The sequence below is a fragment of the Onychomys torridus genome, chromosome 19 (genome assembly GCF_903995425.1).
Source record: "Onychomys torridus chromosome 19, mOncTor1.1, whole genome shotgun sequence".
NCBI lineage: Eukaryota > Metazoa > Chordata > Mammalia > Rodentia > Cricetidae > Onychomys > Onychomys torridus.
Window position 1 is genome coordinate 28480404 of NC_050461.1, and position 20113 is coordinate 28500516.

At 39.5% G+C, this 20113-nt stretch overlaps 1 protein-coding gene across 3 annotated transcripts in view; it reads right to left on the minus strand.

The window, feature by feature from the left end:
• Positions 1–20113, minus strand: part of Arhgap18 (Rho GTPase activating protein 18) — a 215394-nt gene that overhangs the window by 55035 nt on the left and 140246 nt on the right. For all 3 annotated transcript variants that reach the window (XM_036168863.1, XM_036168864.1, XM_036168866.1), the window contains exons 2-4: positions 12312–12511; positions 8264–8499; positions 4451–4514 (exon numbers count right to left, since the gene is read on the minus strand). In XM_036168863.1, the coding sequence (XP_036024756.1) occupies positions 4451–4514; positions 8264–8499; positions 12312–12511 (500 nt within the window). The remainder of the gene's footprint in view (positions 1–4450; positions 4515–8263; positions 8500–12311; positions 12512–20113) is intronic.

Consider the following 20113-nt stretch of genomic DNA (forward strand, 5'->3'; position numbering starts at 1 on the left):
TATTATTCCTGAGCCTACTGTTCAGAGGTATTTTTGTCATCAGTTAATATAAAACAAAAACCTTTGTTTCAATCAAAATAAAATTAAGAATTCAGTAGGAATCTATTCTTATTCATTCCCACTGAACAAGCAGAGTGAGCTTCATGAGCACGTGGCCACGCAGTCATGTGGGGCTCTTAGCTCAAAAGGGGTCACATCTTTCTTTAATGTTTCTCTATGGCCAAATTGGAACCTACAAAAAGCCTAGATTTTTGGCATGAGCCAGCCCAGCTGGCTCTCAGACAATCTTTCAGTTAGGCAAGTAAAAGCAAACATGTACCTGTGTTATACCCCCAAATAAAAAAGAACTGAAAGCTCAATGGTGATTTTATCTGTTCCCATCTATGTTATATTTGTGTTTTTCAACTGCCTATGACAATTTTAAGTAGAATACTTAATAACTTTTATGATTAATTTTAAAATTATCATAAATGTCAAAACAAAAAATTAATTTTATTTTCCCATTAGTTTATATGGTTATACGTTTTGCTGTGAATACATTATTGGTTTCCTAGGAAACAATTCAATGAGAAAAAAAATGATTAGCCATTTTCGTAAATTAGAAGCTACGTTCGCTGCTGGATGTTGGTGGACAAGAATTTAAAAACGATTCTCTTCAATGCTTCTATGTCAGTTACAATAACCACCTCCTCATGCATACCCAAATAAATATACTGTGCTGAATTCAAAACTGAGCCGCTCAGAACACATTTAAAACAAATTGATTTCCTCCAGAAAACATGGCAATGAGAACAAAAATTACAAAACACACACACATCAGTTCCAATGTGAATCAAGTTCAGGCAGGGAGTAGACAAAATCAGTGTGTGTATGGGGGAGGGCCTGGGCACTGCTAGGGGACAGACAGTAACCTGGCTAAGAAAAATGATGGACCCATCATTTTCATGTGCTGTGTAACAATCCTTCTGTATACTGTGAATGTGTATTACCTCCACTGGTTAAAAATAAAGCTGATTGGCCTATAGCAAGGCAGCATGCAGTTAGGCGGGACAATCAAACTGAGGACTCGGAAGAAGAAGGGTGAAGTCTTCCCAAGATGGCGAACTGCCCAAGAAACAAGGTGCTAGAGGACAGGAAAAGGCAGGAGCCATGTGGCAATATGCAGATTAATAGAAATGGCTTCATTTAAATGTAAGAGCTAGTTAGCAATAAGCCTGAGCTATGGGCCGAGCACTTTCTAATTAATATAAGCTTTTCTGTGTTTATTTGGGACTGGGTGGTTGGGGCAGGAAAACTCCACCTCTGTTTACCCTTGTATGGAGAAGTTAAAGGAAAATATTGAGGCAAATTCTTGGCTTGTTAAGGCCACAAGTGCTATTTTCTCCTCTTTCTTTCTTCTCTCTCTCTCTCTCTCTCTCTCTCTCTCTCTCTCTCTCTCTCTCTCTGTGTGTGTGTGTGTGTGTGTGTGTGTGTGTGTGTATGTGTTTATTTGTTTGTGCAAGTGAACTCACAGATGTGTGCACATGTATGTGGAGTTTAGAGGAAAACCTCAGATGCCAATCATCCAGCATTGTTCACTTTACTCTTGAGACAAGTGGCCTAGGGCCATTGGCCTAGAGCTCAACAAGTATGCTAATCTGGCTGGGCAGCAAACCTGGGCATCCATCTGTTTACAGCTCCCAGTGCTGGGATAACAAACATTTGTGTGTGTGGCTTTTTCACACAGGCCCTGGGAGTCATACCCAAGACCTCACATGCTTACAAGGCAAGCATTTAGCTTACAAGCACTTAACTTAATCAAACCATCTCTAGCTCTTTCTTCTGATTTTGAAGAACGTAGTACATTTAGGTTGTAATTACTTTTCAGAAATTGTCCAGCTGTCTGAAATATACAGAAACATCTTTAGTTTTCTTCTCTCATGAAAACCAAAACTAAAAGTATACAAATCATTAAGAAAATTTTAAATTATTAACATATTAATATTTCTAAGTAAATACAAATAGTGGGCCTTTCGTAGAGTTGTATGATTTTATGAGGAGTGAAAAAGAAGTGAGTTAATGTGAAATGTGTCAGTACTTTCAAAGTCTATTATTCTTTAGTTTGAAATTGTTTTGTAAAGATTTTTTTTTATTTTATTTGTATTACCGTTTAGTATACATATGTCTCTGTATCACAAGCATGCTGTGCCCAGATGAGGATGTTAAATTCCCTGCAACTGATGTTACAAATGGTTGTAAGCTGCCTTGGGGGTGTTGGGAATGGGACCAGGGTGCTCTTAACTGCTGAGCCATCTCTCCTGCCCCAAAATAGATAGTCTTGAATGAAATAAAAACTCAAGTGTGGGGAAAACATTTAGATTAGACTGACACTCGTGTTTTGAGATTTTAATCAGAATCAGCCTCCCTTTCCAAACTCCAGATAATGTTTCCATGCATATACATCATGGCTAAGTTTGATTGTCAACTTGGGAAGAGGAAATCTGAATTGAGAAATTGCCTCCATCAGATTGGCCCGCGGGCCTGTCTGTGGGGCATTTCCTTGATTGCTAATTGATGTAGGGGGGATTCAGCCTACTGTTGGCAGGACAATCGCTTGGCAGGTGTCCCCAAATTGCATGAGAAACATAGCTTCACATGAACCTGGGAGGAGGCCAATAAGCACCATCCACCTGTGGTCTCTGCTTGAGTTCCTGCCTTGACTTCCTTGGGTGATGGGCTGTAACCTGTAAGCCAACTCAACTCTTTCCTCCCTCAGGCTGCTCTTGATTAATGTCTTATCACAGCGACTACAACAACAAAACAAACAAAACCTAGTATAATTTCTCTCAGAACTTTCCAATGGGTTCAAATCACCATTAGTCCACAGACAAGCAAAAGAGTAGGGCATCCCCCAGAGGTGCAGCAGCAGCTACCTGGAGACATGACTGGCTATACCCACAGTCTCCTGGTATTGCACCTGGAAGCCTGATTCTGACTGCTCAGGCTTCCAGCAGAAACAGATGTAAATCAGGCCACCAGTTTGTCACATCTCCCTTGCCTGCTGCAATCTCAGCCTGAAAACATTCATATAATGGACTCAACTCACAGAACCTTTGTTGATAAAGGCAACATTATGATCTCGGGCAAGAGAGGAAAATGTGAAGAAAGGACAATGTTTTCCTCAATATCTGTTAAACAACTGGCAGTCACTCTTCCCCAAAGCCCAAAGCATATTGACACTGGTACAAAAGATTCGTCTGTCTCTCTAAGGACCTGGCTCTCCAGCAGGCTTGGGCTGGCACAGGCAGCCTGCCTGCCACTTCAGTGTCTGCTGGCACACAGACAGGGGGAAAACCCAACAGTTCATTCTGATACAACACATGTAGCTACAGAGGCCTCCACAGAAGAGAAAGAAAAATGTGATTTTATAGATGTGTGTGTGTGTGTGTGTGTGTGTGTGTGTGCGCGCTCAGACTCATAATGTTCATATGTGCATTGCATGCCTGCATATTTTTAAGTAGGAGTACAAGAGAGAAGTACTGACAAAATTCTGACAAAACTAAGATGATACATGCTCTCAGATTTCTAAAACATCTCATACAACCTTGTCCTAATGAGTTATTTCTAGAGGAAAGTTGGGAAGGCTTCCCAGTCCTCTAGTTTATCTGACAGCCACTCCTTGACCCTGTTACTTTAAAGCCGAAGGCAACACTATTATGCACAGATGCCTCAGACACTAAGATGTGAGAATGTAATAAACACACAGTTCATCTACATCAGTGTTTGTTAAGTAACTAGGACTAATTTTTTTTGAGCTTCAATCTAGGACCTTAGCTAAGGACATTTTCCCTTCTGTAACCATTTTCTTGGTGGTGTTTAATAGGATCTTTGTACTCATTTTCTTCTAGACACTGAATTTCTAATTCATCTCTGAAATAAGAAATGTTTAATGCAAAAATGCATGAGAAAGAGAATTATAATAAATTTCAAAAAAATCTTTTTTTCTTAAAGGTTTCTCTAAAATTCCTGAAAAATGAAACCATTTATTGATTTGGAGCTTATGATTAATGAACGAGGCACTAACTCCACAACCTCGGTGACTGGTCTTGGGAACACAGCTTCCCGGGTCTAAATCTTAGTTCTCTCAACTGTAAAGTGGGTTGAGAGCAGTACCTACCAGGTACAATTCATGAGTGTAATGAATGAAAAAAAAAAAAAAAAAAGTTCTACATACCAGTCAGATAAACAGTCAGGAAGATATATAGATATATATACACACATACAAATTTGGATCAGATGTAAATACACATAAAAATAATAAAGGGCCCACCCCACATTCAGAATCATGCATTCACCCATGTTGACCTTACAATAGTATTTTAACAGAAGTTGCTTAATAGAAATGCGTTAGAGTTACAACTGTTTATTACAGTAATTGAAGGGGACGGTCAAGAGCACGGGTCTGACCTACCGTCTTTTCCTTGGCATTTGCTTTCGTTCGTTCCGACTGACTGCGGTTCTGAGCCATCTGGAGACTAAACACAGAAAAGGAGTCACTTAGTCATCTCCAACTCACAACTAGAGAAAGTGGTATCATTAATAACCCCATCGTCACCTTCAGAGAACAAGAAATGTACTCCGAATTCTACAAGTCACAGCGAGGGAACAAATGGCCGTGGTTATAATCAATAGACAATCACCCAACAAGTGTGTGATGACTCATAATGCTGAGACATGTACCAAGCACAATTGGGAACAGGGAAGATGTCAAGAGGTTCCCTGTCATCTGAAATACCACTATCTAGATGAAAGAGCAATGTTAGCAATATCCAACGATAAGTAGATATATGTGACATAGTAACAACTACAAAAATAAGTAAAGTCCAAAATCATGCTTCAACATGAATAAACTCTGAGGATATTATGCTATGTGAAAGGAATCATCACAAAAACCATGTATGTTATGATTCCATGTATATGAAAGCATCTAGAAACAGGCACATCACACAGACCTAAAGATTCATGTTTGCCTGAGTATTCAGGAGAATAAAAGTAATTACTGATAGATACGAGTTTTCTATGGAGAGAATAATAAAAATGTGTTCTAGTTGATCATGATGGTAGGGAAATCACAGGATTATATATACCTCTTTTGTTATTGGTTTTAAAGTATTTTTATTTTAAATAAATCGTGACAGGTGGATTCCTAAAGCTTTCTGACTAACCATTCTAGCTAAATTGGTTAGCTTTGGATTCAGTGAAAGATTCTACCCAAAAAAGTATGGTGGAGAGTGATTAAGGAAGATACTCAATGTCGACCTCTGACCTCCATATATGTGTACACACACCCATATATACTAGTATGCATACACAACATAAGTTGTTTAGAGAAGAAATGATAAATCAAAACTAATTGCCAAGCTGGCAATAAGCACTGACATATTGAAAATAATTCTTTTCTTTCTATATAGGGATTGGTGTGATGAGCCATGACAACGACAAGATGGCCCTTTAGGGGTTGCTGATCATGGTGAGCCAGGACTGACTCTGTCCATGCCTATGGTCAGACAGCAATTCTTCCTTTTCCAGAGAAGGCTCTGGAACAGTTTTAGGGGGGTCAGGAAAGGGCGTCTTGGCCAACCATGCAAAGAGGTCTATTCGAATGCATTAGTTTTGATAATCACTCTACTGGATTCCACCTCTACATTTTAAAAAAGAAAAGGCCCTTCTTTCCCTCTCAACACAATAACCACAAGCTGTTATCCACACCCACAGTTTCACAAAACTCACTAGGGCCGGTGCCAATAAGTCATTAACATACAAGTTAGAGGCCTATAGTGCTCAAGACACAGAAGTGACACATGGCATGTGGTGTACCTTAGGTGACAGCAGTACAATGTTCTCCTTCCCTCAGCCTGTAAGTCTGCAGAGGATCGGCCTTCCATGGCACAGTGAACGCAGCCAGGGATTCTAATTTTACATATAGATATATATTTGGAGTATGTGGTCAGACTGTTTCTGTTAGTAATTGAAGATAGGCACGCAGATGGATACACTTAGGCATTAAATTTCCTGGTGTCAGCTTAAGCATGTATTCAGCTTTTCTAGTGACCATACTTATCTCAGAACAAAAGAGCCACAAATAAAGATGGGTGTTTAAGGGATGGGCAATGGAAAAATCATCTTCTAAAGGGTGGTGGTATTTCAATTAAAGGTGTCCAGCAAAAGAAAACATTATCTTAATATGCTTGTGTTATTCTCTCTTAACAAGCCCAGCAGATAATAAAAACCAATTATTTTAGATTCTAACCCACAGGGGTTAGACTTTTCCAGAAGTTTGCTGAAAAAACAAGGACAACAACAACAACAAAAAGTTTATCTTAGCACCAAGTAACAATGCTGTCCTGAAGACTGGCAGGAATCCCCCACCATCTATTTTGCAAAGGTTCAGCTTTCTGCCCATTCTTGTTTTTCACTTCCTCTGAGTTTTCTAGGTGGGTATGGCCAGGGAAGAAGCAACGCTTTTTAATTAGGAAGGAAATGTCATATTGTATAGCCTTATCATTCATTTTTCTATAACAGGAAACCTAGTTCTATCCTTTAGCACTGGTAGATGTCCCAAATAACCACTGGCTAGTAAGCAAGCAAGTAACTTAGACAAGTGCCTGGAGCAATCTAGTGACCCTGGATTCCTGTAAATGGGCTGAGTTTGATCCACAGTTGGCCATGCAAGCAGAATAATAGTCTGTAACTGGAAGGACTTTTGCAGAAGAATGAAATGATTGCAAAAAAGTAAAGGCTCTCTACATAACAACAAACAAACAAAAAGTGCCTTAAATATAAGCTCTTCCATTCTACTTTTTATGAAGAATCATGAAATTTTTATTGCCCTTTGCTTATACTATAAATGGATTCTCAAGTTCAGAGTCATGTTTGAAAGCAGAAAAATACAAGAGGAGAAAGAACACTTTAAAGTCAGACAAATTTGAGGTTAGCATCTACGGGACATTGAGCAAGTTACTTAAAGTCTATGAACCCCAGCCATAGGCTGGAAATGATAACACCTCACTCATAAGACAGCTGTGTGGCTTCAATGAGATTATGCAGGTGAAGCAGTTAGCTCAGTAGCTGTGGCAGCAATTGCTCCCACTAATGTTGTCATTATACCCATTATTCAAGAATCCTTTCGTTACCCTCCCAATGACTTCACTGAATTTTCTAAACCAGAGCTGATGGGGCCAGAAGACAAATTTTCTGTGCTCTTAAAAACACCATTTAGTTCAGCTGACTTGTCCTTGTTGGTAGCAAGAATTTCTTAAGTATGATCATTTCAATCCCATGCAAGCTCTTTATTTACTCATAGATAAGCAATAAATGATCTACCAGCTAGCTATTCTGCACAAGGTTTTTCAGGGCCACATGGTCTACTACTTTTACTACCTCCCTAAAATCTCTTCCTCATTTACTAGTCCTCTGTTTCCACTGGAATCCAGCATCTTCCATGGAAACACTAACCATCTGGGTTTGTCTTAACTCAAATCTATACGCCATGGAAGGTGCCTAGAGTTAGACACACAGAGGATATTCCTTCACATCTCACGGTCCCAAACTTCCCAGTTCAGTTCCCATCCGTTTCCTCACACTCCACTTCCACTCATCCTTGAGTGGGTTGAAACTTCAAAGATTTCTTCAGGCAGTAATAGATAAAAGGACCAGGTGGTGGTGGCACACACCTTTATTCCAGCACTCAGAAGGCAGAGGCAGGGGAAATCTTTGTGAGTTAGAGGCCAGTCTGGTCTACAGAGTTGTCTTCCAGGACAACCAGGGCTACAGAGAGAAACCCTGTCTTGAAAAATCAAAAATCAAAAAACAAACAAACAAACAAACAAAGGATAGGAAATAACCCACCCACCCACCCCCAACCATCTGACCTCCTGCTTTTCTATCAGAAACAACCAGTGGCAGGCAGGCTGTGTATAAGGCCTCCTCCACCACTCTGTCACAGCCAGTAGTATGACAGGCACATCTAAATGCCTCCAAAGACTCCATCCTACCTCCTCCAGGATTATTGCACTGAATTTGAACTGGCTTAGGTATTTGTCTCACTGGGGTAACTTCTAAAACAGCAAAATTCAAGACCGCTGGTTGACTACCAACACAGGGCTTTGACGCAGGGTAGATCACAGGTGCTCATTAAGTTTGTAATGACTTGAATAAAACTGGATTGGTCCAGATGAGTCCAAGCATTTCATCGATGGCCTTCATATCAAGCAAAGAATCTTACTTTTTCTCGTGCTTCTCTCTGTTGAGCAAATATGTCTCTGACGTCAGGAATGTGGTACTGTTTGTTTTTCTTCCTCAAGGTCTGCGAGACCGTTTCTAACCGTTTCTGAACAGCTGCTGCCTGTGTCCGGGTCAGTGTGGCTAAGAACACCATGCTTTCCTGGGGGTCATCGGCAGACTCTCCAAAGAGGTTGGACAACCCAGCCTCTTTGAGCCATTCTTCTTCCAGTTCTCCCTCTAAAATAGTTTTGTAAAAGAAAGAAAGAGTTTTGAAGTCACAAAGCATAAAAAGGTTCACGTTTTTAGACCATCACAAACCGTGACTGAAATGTTTCTATTATAACCAAACTGATGCTGAGAATCATTATCTGAGACTTGGATAACTGCCATCCACTCTGGCCAGAGTGATAGGAAATTTGGGGTCAATTTCATATATACTTAATTAAAATTTTTTAAATTGCTTCACATGTAATTAACCTCCACAACTTTCTGCATATTAACCACGGGGGGGCGGTACTGTACTCCTTCTAGAGGCGAGCCAGCCATGAAGAGACAACTTACTCCAGCTGGTGGCGCAGGAAGTTGGTGCTGAGAGCACACGTGCAGGCCAAGTTTCTTGGCTTCAATTCAAGGCTATCTTGGAGTCCAACACTAGTCTCTAAAAGGGTTTATTTTCTCAGTTCTGTGTAGCTAGTGAGGCATATGGCAAGGTAGTGAAAAAAAAAAAATATCTGGGCATTGGGGAACTATTCAATTTCAAATTAAATTTTCTAACTTTTTTCTCAAATGAGAGAATATAGATATTAAAGAATTTTTAAAAGCACATTACTTTCAGCAGCAACAACAAAAAAGAGCTTGTATGTAAACTAATTAAATAACGGAATCAATTGAGAACACAGAACGTGGGAATTTGGCTGTCACTTAAATATGGTTCCTTCCACATCTGTGATCTCTGCATCTCAATATTCAGTATTCATCTCAAATATCCTGGATTGGATATCTTGCTAAAAAGCAAATGTGTCTGAACTGAACATGAGTATGAACTATTTTTTTTCCTTTTCTTTTTACCTTTTTTTTTTTCTTTAGACAGAGTATCATTACATAGTTCGGGCACGCTCTAAATTTTTGATCTCCTACAGCAGACTCCTGCATGCCCTACCAGGCCTAATGATAGACATTTAATTTCTTGTCATTCCCTAAACACAACCTTGTATCTATATAGTATTTCATGTTGTATCATGTACTGTAAATACCAGAGCTTGTTTCAAGTATACAGGGATTATGTAAATAGGTTTACACAGAGTCTATGCTTTTATAAAAGACATTTTAGCATCTATCTGTTTGTGTGGTCTGGAACCAATCATTCCTAAATATCAAGGGATGCTATATTTTATAAGACCTAATGAAGCTTGTAGAAAAACAGATGGAAAACTAGAATAGAGTCACTTTAAGCACCATGTTCATAGAGAGAAATAAAAAAGTAATGGCAGGTCACAAAAGACACAGAGTCTACACCCCATTTCAGAAGCTTGACAGCCATGTCATTTTGAACAAGTCAGCCTCAAGCTAATTCTGCTTTTTCTTCCATAAAACTAAATGAGGGTCACAAGAGCTACTTCATGACCAAAAGTCAAAACATATCGCAAATATTATCATCTGTATCACTAGTGACTGATTTCTGTCCTTCTACACCAGAACAACTCTTTGAGTGTGGAAATCAAATGTCAATAGCCCTGGCCACGAAAAATAACCACCCATTGTCATTACAGCTGAATAGATAAAACACACTACAGGTGTATAAACCCAGAGTGCTGAGGGGAGAGTGCTTGACATTATCATGACAAGGAAAACAAGATGATTATAGTCATTTAGTACATTAAAAATATAAGAAAAACTCAAACTGTTTAAAATCTAAGAAAAACCAGGCATGGTGGCGCCCACCTTTAATCTCAGCCCAAGAGGCAGAGACATTTGGATCTCCATGAATGGGAGGCCACTCTGGTCTATATAGTGAGTCCCAGGACAGCCAGGGTTACACAGTGATACCATGACTCAAATAATGATGATAATAATAATAATGATAATACCTAAGAAAAATATGAGTATACAGAATAATGCCCATTGTTCTTCATCATCTGTGAATTCAATTTAACTTTGGAGATGTGTCTACACATTAGACTTAAATATGGTTTTCCCTAGCATATTGTTTCCTACTGAGCAACTGGCAAGTTGCTTCTGTCTTGAAACACAGACTGAAAGATGATATTTTTTAATTATTATAAATAATATAGGTTTTGTTCATAATGTATTTAGAAAAGAATGGGAGGAAAGTAAATGAGAAATCAGATTAGCTAACTGTGACTTTCTTTTATCACTCTGAAAAATATTAAATTGAGAAAAGCATCCAAGCCTGGAACAGTGACACACACATGTGATCCCTGCTATTAGAAGGCTGATGCAGGAGAATTACAAGTTCAAGATAATCCTTTTCTACACAGTGAAACCCTGTTTAGGAAGAGCACTGATGTCAGGCCCAGATTGCCGTGAAACAATCTTTTTGTACACTATGAATATGTATTCCTCTCATTGGCTAATAAAGAGCTGATGACCTACAGTTAGGCAGGATTTTCAGGGAGAGAGGACACTGGGAAGAGGAAGGGTGGAGTTATGGAAGTCTCGGGAGTCTCAAGGAGATGTAGAGGAGCAAGAGATGAACATGCTATATAGTGAGATAAGGTACCGAGCCATGTGGTAGGACATAGATAGAAATATGGGTGAATTAAAGTTGTAAGATCTAGTTAGTAACAAGCCTAAGCTATCATATGAGCATTTATACTTAACATTAAGTCTCTATGTGGTTATTTGGGAGCCAGCTTGTGGGACAGTGCTGACCAGAAGTCTCAATGAAAAACTCCACCTACACCAGATAACTATTGGTAGATTATTTTTAAAGCAACATTGTAGCAAAGGAGAAAACCTATTTATAGAATTACTTAACTCAGTAGTTCAGTAGACTGTAAGTTAAGAATGTCAGTACTAGTGAATCACAGAACTGATTATGACTTTATCTTTTTGGCACTTATATATCTACTAGTACACCAAAACATACATACAAGTTAATGGATAGCATAGAAAGAAACTCACAGTTTTGATAACAGAATCTGGCATTACAAATACAGTGACTTCTTTAATTTAGAAGATTAAAGGAGTTAGTAAAAAAATTAAGAAAAATATTTTAAAAATGAAGTATTGCATGTTTCCTCCAGAATATCAAGTATAATAGTAAAGTGTATATAAAATACCATTGGGAAGAAATGTAAGAAAAAACAGTGTATTAAACACCAAAAAGAAGCAACTCAGGGAGGTGAAAATGCTAATACTATCTTCCAACATTGAAATCTGCACCCTTCCATCAGCAAAGCATGCTGTGTTGCCTCCAATCTGGACACTGTGCTAAACGATATAAGACAAGGTCTACCAGACGTCCAAAAAAACCACCCACACAGGTTGCTTATGCACATCTGCAGTGTAGAGATGTATTGGCTAGAAATAAGATAAATACCCACAAATGCTCAAACGACTACCATATATAGGAAAGTAGAATGAACTTCCTTAAAGCAGTTCTCCCTTAAAGCAGTCTGAATTAGAAGAACACAGATGCAAACCAATGTAGTTTTAACCAATCCAGCTACTTAACAAATAGAAAAACAGAATTACTGCAAAGTAGAGAGCTTGCTGTCATCATCCACACTGCTTGGAAACCAAATAGCCATGATGCTAGTATATTATTGAAGGAATTAAAAATTAGTGTGTATGATTTTAAGCCACAAGTCTAACTCACTGAATCTCTAGTGGAATGGGCTTAGCCATTTTTACAAAATGAGTTTGCTCCTAACACTTGTACCTAGTAACTGCATTCATATCTGTTACAGTCTAATGACCTTCAAGTTCCAAGGCAACCAGCGGGACTACTTGGGGTCTGTTCCCTTTCCTTCTGGACATCCATTTTCTACTAATATACAAGCACATTTTAGTCACTCAGTCATTACCATCAGGCTCTTTGACAACGACGGCCTCTTGACCTTCTTGGCGATTTTCATTAGACCTTTTGATATTTTCTAGTTCCGTCCAGTAGTCCTCCATTGATACTTCATCCAAAGAATCCTGGGAACTTGATCGATCAAATGGAGGCCTCTCTGTAACTTTGGTAGAACTTTCTTGGTTCATGGTGTACTGGCCATATCTGCGACTATAAATACAGAACAAAACATGGTTCATTTCAGCATGAGAAACTAGCACCATTTCCAAAACACCACAGCACTGAGCTGGGAAATCTGGAAACTACGTGAGATCACCCTTGTTTTGTTAACTTGAGTATGTTATGGTCAATAACACCAAAAAGGAAACAGTTTGATGATTCATCTGAGTTTCAGGCTCTACAGAAAAGAATGACAAAGAGTAAGGAGCAACCACTAACCTATCCTTTCACTTAAATTCATTTAAATGTGAAATTTTGTATTTAGAAAGCAATAGAGTGAGCCTAGATGACTGGCTATTCACAAATAAATTGCGAATAAATTTTATGTAAGCATAATTTTTATCAATTACATGTATCTACCAAACTCAATCAGCTTACAGCCAATTGCTCCCATCAGTGAATAAAGTGTTAATTTCAATTTCTATCTTATTTTTGATGCTGAAATATATAGAAGTTAATTTATGAAATTCTCTGTTCTAGTCTACTGAAGAAATCACTTTTATAACTTATAAATGGGCTTATGACATACATACAAATAATTTCTAATGTGGCTAAATGCTCATTTACTGGACATTCTGAATAACTTGAAATTGTCTCAAGTAGTTATTGTTATTTATGAAGAAGATGATAAACTGAATGGGACTTGTTTTCATTACATTTATTTATTATGGGCAGGAGAGAGTTCAAGAGTCACGGAGAGTGTGCGGCAGTCAGAGGACAGCTCAGGAGAATCAGTTCTTTCCATGGTGTAGGTCCCAGAGATTGAACTCTGGTCCTGTGGTTGTGAGCAAGTGCCTTTACCGACTGGCTGCCTTATCGGCCCTTGAATGAGATTTTTATGACTTCATTTCCATGATACTCCTATCCCACCTACTTCTGAAATTGAATTTGAGAATTTACAATAAAAAAAAAACTATTTAAAACAGGACTTTTTATTTTTATTATTTACAGATAGAAAGAAAACAGCCCTTCAGTACCTCAAAGAGACACATTTTCATTTCTGGTGTCTTTGCTTCATATAAAATAATTTTCTTTTTATAGAGTACAATTTGAGTGGGGATAATCATTGGTAGAAGAGTTTTATTATTCTAATTTCAAAATGCTATTTTAGCTCTCGAAGACTACTAAGAAGCAATACTTGCTAGACCGGTTTTATTTCCTGTACATATTGAAAATAAAGAGAAACATAATAAAATAAAATTCTTTAGTATTGCATGAGTGATAAGTCTTGTATTTAAACTGGTCTTTCTGATATTTAAAAGCATAGGATCTTAACACTATGTGACGGAGCAGGTCCCTAAACTCTGGCAAATCAATCCAGTTGAATTCCAAATGGTTTGTTAAAACAAAAAAAGTCAAGGAAATTGTGAAGAAATAGAGCACAACCAGTTAGCTATGATGTGCTACTAGGCAAATTTTTTCATTATGGCTGGTTCTTTAGATCCTAAGTACGTTATTAATGCTGCTTGTAAGAATCAAAGGAAGGGTCATTAAAATCTCTCCTTGGAGTAGGGTATGGAATCCTAACCTAGTAATGTCAACACTCTGTAGACTAAGCCAATGGGTTTGCAAATTCAAGGCCACCTTGGGTTGTGGAGTGAGATTCCCTACCCCACAAATACCTCTTTTCCTGTCGGTAACCATGGAGTGGTGATGGGATCGGTGGACTTCAGGAGCAGGGTTAACAAGAGGAAGTGAGTGGCAGGAATGCTGGGGAATCTCTTTCATCCAGTGTCCATTGGCGGTCTCCTTCACCCCTAACTCAAGGGCTACTTCCTCCCTCCTAGCTCCACTCACCCTGTTTACGTCACTGTGTATGTAACTCCCAAGCCTGCTCACTGGCCCCATTTATTACTGTATAGTCATGATTGTCACTGAAGAATTTTCAGTCTTGATTTACAAATCGTTCATGAAAGTCAGCCCTCTCATAAAATGTTTACAGTTCCAGGATCAGACGTATCATTCACCTGTGTGTGGTCCGCCTCCTTTCTCAGCCTGTCTGGATAGCTAAGGTGGATTCACTGTGTTCCCCATTCACTTTTGCTGTTGTTTATTTCATCGTGGTTAACTATGCTGGCATCACATCTTTGCTCTTGTTCTCTTTCTCATTGGAGTATAAAATTGGCTGCCATTTTCTTGTTTCTACCTCTAGCAATATGGTCCCTATTGGAGACGACAATGTGTCCTGTGAACTGTGAGAAGCATAATAACTAATAATACCAAATAATTTGGTTTATCTGCACACAGAAAAGTAGTGCAGCCGAATAGAAGAACATTGAGCCTTTCACTACTACAGGAATGTGTTTATTCTGGCAAGAAATTCCCAGTAAATTCCCATTAAGATAGCATGTGCAGAAAAATTCAAGGGCACTGAGTCACAGCGTTGTTACATAAACGTATCTTCTCTGTCAAGCCCTGCCTTCAAAACATGCACACAGCACCACTCTTACATCTCAGTGCTGATGAAATGACTAAATATTGTGACTTTGCTCGGATTTGGGTGCTGAGTCAATTTATGATAACTTGAAAATCACTAAATCATGGGCCTTTTTCATTTTTTTTTCTTTTTCTTTCCCTTTCACATCACTGGTAAGTATTGTTGGACCATATTTTCCATAATTTTAAATATTAGGGTGAGGGATGGGAGGCAGCAAATTTTCAGTAATAAACTATTCTTTGATGAATTCTGTCAACCTATTTTTTTTTCTTTTAAAGCAAACATTTCAAGTGAGGACAGTTAATATGCTGTATCACTTTCCTTTTGAGAACATACTTAACTTTTATACTTCAGACAGGCAAGAGCTCAAAGTCTAGAACCTTCCTAAGACTGCCCTGGTAAGTGGCCAGTTACCCGATTTCCTCCTTTTGATTTTGAGGACTGTGTCTTTTATCTTAACACTCATTTTGAAAATTGAGTTCAGAATCATAAAGCACCATCTGCTAGGTGTAATGAAAAAGAGCTGAAAGGGAATGCATTTCCACATGATCTTAGCAAGCACATGGTAGGAAAATCAAGGAAACAAGAGACTATACCATAGGCAGCTACCAATAGCCCCTCAGGACCTCCCGTCAAAAAACTGTCCAAGTTCTTTTCTCTCCCTGCAGCAGCCTCTGCACTGCTCATCCTAGAGCAAGGCTTCAAGCATCCTGCATCACTCACATCCTGTAACTATAATAACCAAACTGAAAATAGTTCTCTCAGAGAAGCTGTCAGGCAGTTACCTGCAGCCTGGCTGTGCATATATCATACCCTTCCTAATACATTTTTGCCTTTTTTCATGGCCACCAAAACCAACAAGAAATACTCACTTCATAGACACTTAAGGGCCTTCCTGGAATGGTCTTTTTCCAACTTGCTGCCATGTCTTCTATACTTATAAAGACAACTAGACCTTTATTTTACTGTATTTTCCCCAGGTATAACTTATCTCATTTTACTGTAATAATTTCTCCAGCTGATCAGAACATTTAAAAGGTATCCATTCTCTTCAAAGTATTAGGAATGCCTGTTTTTGCTTTTGCAACACCGGTGAGCTCACCCTGGTGCTGAGGACAAGGGAGAACTGGCAGTCTGACCAACCCCGCAACTACCCAGGCCCAGAACCAAGATTATGAGTTGGCCCACCCCACCCATGATCTTCCGGAGCATGTGAAGGGGCCAGTTCTACAGACCCAAAGCTGCAGGATCTCCACAACACAGGGCAACAACAGGATATCCAAGAGGAGTCCCAGTGAGAGCCCAGCATCAATAGTGTAGCAGAAGTCAAAGGCCTTAAACCAGACCAGCGATTCTTTTCAATGAACACTTGCAAATAAAGATACATGAACAAAAGGATATACTGCGTGACCCACTGTGTCACACTACAACTTCTATGATGAGATTTTTTTTTCTTTTCTCCATTTTTTTCCTCTTCAATTTTATTTTATTTTGTTTCTTGGGGGGGAGGGGCATTGCAAGGGTGGAGGAGGATGGATACAAAAGGACAGAGAAATGAATGTGATCTAGACTCATGATATGAAAGACACAAAGAATAAGTAAAAAGAAAGTTAAAAAAAAATCAAGATGAGCAGGACTGTTCTGTTTGTGGAATGGCCTTTAGTGTCCAGCTTCCCAGAGGCATCTGGATGCTCACATCTGCTGCTGCAGTCCACCTCTGGCTGTATCCCACATGTTCTGGGATCCCCCACTGTGTTCTCATGACAGAACGGGAACCAAAGAAGCAAAGAGAACCCTAGTGACATTAGGAAAACAGTTTAGATAGCTAGTCCCCTGAAAGGATTCTTAGATTCCCCCATGTCCCCAACCACACCCTGAAAACCACTGTTTTTCCACTTCTCAAGTACGCTCCTAATGGATCTGAAAAGGGGGCATCTTATTCTGTGGGCAGTGTTCCGGAAGTCCCTACTGAGAGAAGCATGAATGCTTTCCTGGTGCCTCTTGACCTACTTCTTTGTTTGTTTTCATTTAGTTTTGCAGGCTTTCATTAAAAAAAAAAAAAAAAAAAAAAACCTGGATATATTCCAATAGTATCTTCATATTGATATTACAATGACAAAGAATAAAGATATAAAGATATCATTTAAGAGCCCCACCTTGCCAATATCCTTAATCATTCACTCATATCCATCCCTAATAAGGGTAAGCAACTTTCCCCTCTGGTGGGGTGTTTCATGATATGTATTTACCTCTGTGCTCCTTGGTTATCCATGGACTCTTTCTGAAGTCACCACAAGGCAGATTTATTTGTAACTATCAGCTGTGAACTGGAATGCAGATTTAGTAATCTGGTCCAGGTTTTATTTTTTGTATTCTACCTCCTTAAGGCTTAGAAAACAATACTTCAAAGTATGGTTGGGGCATGCTTTTGAATTAAAGAAAGTGGAAAGCCTTAGGAGCTTCCTCTGAAGCAAGGCTACCTAATTTTCTCTTCTTTCTTCTGCCCCAAAGCATGCAAGGACTCTCTCACATCCTCTTCTCTGACAGAATAAATATCTTCTCAATGAAATACAACCTCCTTAAGCAACCTCCCTAGGAACCTCACCAAGTAACCAGGAAATGTTAACCAATGGAGAGGAAAATGTACCAACAACCCTTCCAATATTTAGATGGGTATGATGATGGAATTATGATTTTATGACTTGCAGGATTTCTGGAGAAACTTTGTGTATGTAAGATCAGGTTTACATTGACATCGTGCTTCCTTAACTGGTAGCTGCCACTCCCAGAGCTGAGAGCAACTTGGACCCAATCTGTGGTCTGCCTTTGGGGCTCATTCATTTCTACTAAAACTCATTTACTATCCCCCAAAGGTGTCAACCATTCCCTGATCTATTTCTTTCTCCCCTATTAGAGAGGATTTATGTTTCATCCATCTGACCCTCTCTGAGTTGCAGCTTAGGGCCCCTGATGCACACAAACAAGCACATTAAACACATGTGTAAGCCCCTTTTCCTGCCAATCTGTCCATTGTCAGTGCATGTCAGAGGACCTTTGGAAGGGGGAGAGAATCGCCCTCCCTTCAGGTCTGCAGGCAATGCTTCAAGTCTCACCCCTTATTTTGTCCCTGTCAGAAGCAAAGGTTTTGTGACCTTCTGTTTTCTTAAAGTCCTTGGATAATTGACCATGGTTTTGTATTTCATTTTCTTAAAAAAGAAAATCTTTTCTAAATAGGAACATCTGTCATAATATTTCTTATCCTATTTTTATTAGTTTTACTCATCACCATCGTGTGTGTGTGTGTGTGTGTGTGTGTGTGTGTGTGTGTGTGTGTGTGTATGAGCATGCATGTGCGTGCATGCTCAGGATGCACCATGGCCTGTGTGTGGAGGTCAGAGGACAACTTTTAGGAGTTACCTTCTGTTCCTATGAGTTTGAGTGGGGAACTGAACTCAGACCATCAGGCTTATGTAGCAAGGACTTTCACTCTTTGAGCTGTTTTAAACCCTTTCTTCCCCCTTTCCTTCTATTTCTATACAAGACACGAAGTAACCTGCTGTGGATAGCGCTCTGTGTAAATAAAGCTCTGATTGGCCAGTGGCCAGGCTCTGGGAAGCAAAAGGCTGGAGAGAGACACCGCCAGCCGCCGCCATGAGAAGCAACATGTAAAGACACTGGTAAGCCACAAGCCATGTGGCAAAGTATAGATTAATAGAAATGGGTTAATTTAAGATAGAAGAAGTAGATAACAAGAAGCCTGCCACAGCCATACAGTTTCTAAACAATGTAAGTTTCTGTGTGCTTTCTTGGTTGGGTCTGAGCGACTGTGGGACTGGCGGGTGAGAGAGATTTGTCCTGACTGGGCCAGGCAGGAAAACTCTAACTACAGTAACCAGAGTTGGGGACGTAAAACAGAAGAGTCGCATTTATTTCTGTGTTTTAGGCTAATTCGAGAAACAAGTTTCAACTCAGGCTACAATATTGTTATCAATCATAGTGGTTACATATATTTTGTATAAAATAATTTCATATTTATTGAAACATAAACTTAAAGATGGTATTAAAACAGGTGTTCAACCTCTCTCATCCTTTTCTAGATGAGGTAACAAGGTCTAGGCACTCAATCTTTCTCCAATCTTACCTCAGCAAAGGGATGAAAAAACTTGGATTAACGGAATCGTTCCTTTTTCAGGGATCAGTTAATTATACCAAACAGACTCACAAGGATAGAGCTTGGTCCTGTCTCAACAGGTGCAGTTTTCTGAGCTTATGGTGCATTTAGCTAGGCCAAATTTATCTTGATGAAACAGTCTAGAGTCAACATCCTTAAATGGCTATTATACTCATTAGGGTGGCCCAGCTAAGAGGACTGGAAAGGCAATCAACTAAGAGATAAGGCGCTGGGCACAACTGAGAGGGACCTTCTTGAGCAGGTTATTTCCAGTGGACAGACAGACAGACCCTGAATGTGGACAGCACATTGCAGCAGCAACCAAATCAAAGGAGGCCCTAAGAGTAAAGCTTTGCATTCTGCTTTTCACCTATTTGCCTCTGGGCTGCCTTCCTATGTGTCTGGCAAGGCCATTTACTGTCTTAGTTACTTTTCCATTACTGTGTGTTAGTTATTATTATGAGGTGCTGTGTTAAGTGGCACTGTTTACCATGCGAGGAAAGTCACGAGGTACAACAAAGCCCACTTTAAGAGTTTACTAAGGAAAGATGTGCTTAGACCTATGGAAGACAGTGCAGGGAGAGAGAGAGGAAGAAGGAGAGGGGGGAGGAGTCTGTGACCTGCTTTTCATGGATTACACACACACACACACACACACACACACACACACACACACGTGCATATGGGCTTATGGAGCTATGCCATGCATTCTCATAGATTCAGTGATCGAGCTATGCACAAATTATGTGACCACACAGCACACAGAGAGCTGTGCAGAACGTCTAAGGCCCCGGGATGACTAAGCCTCTTGCTTGGACACTGGACAGCACATGTGGGGTCATATAGCAACACTATGAAGGGATACCATGACCAAGGCAACATATAGAAGTAAGCCTTTAATTATAATTCCAGTGGATGAGTCCATGACCGTCATGGTGGGGCATATGGCAGCAGACAGGCAGGTATGGTTCAGGAGCGGTAGGAG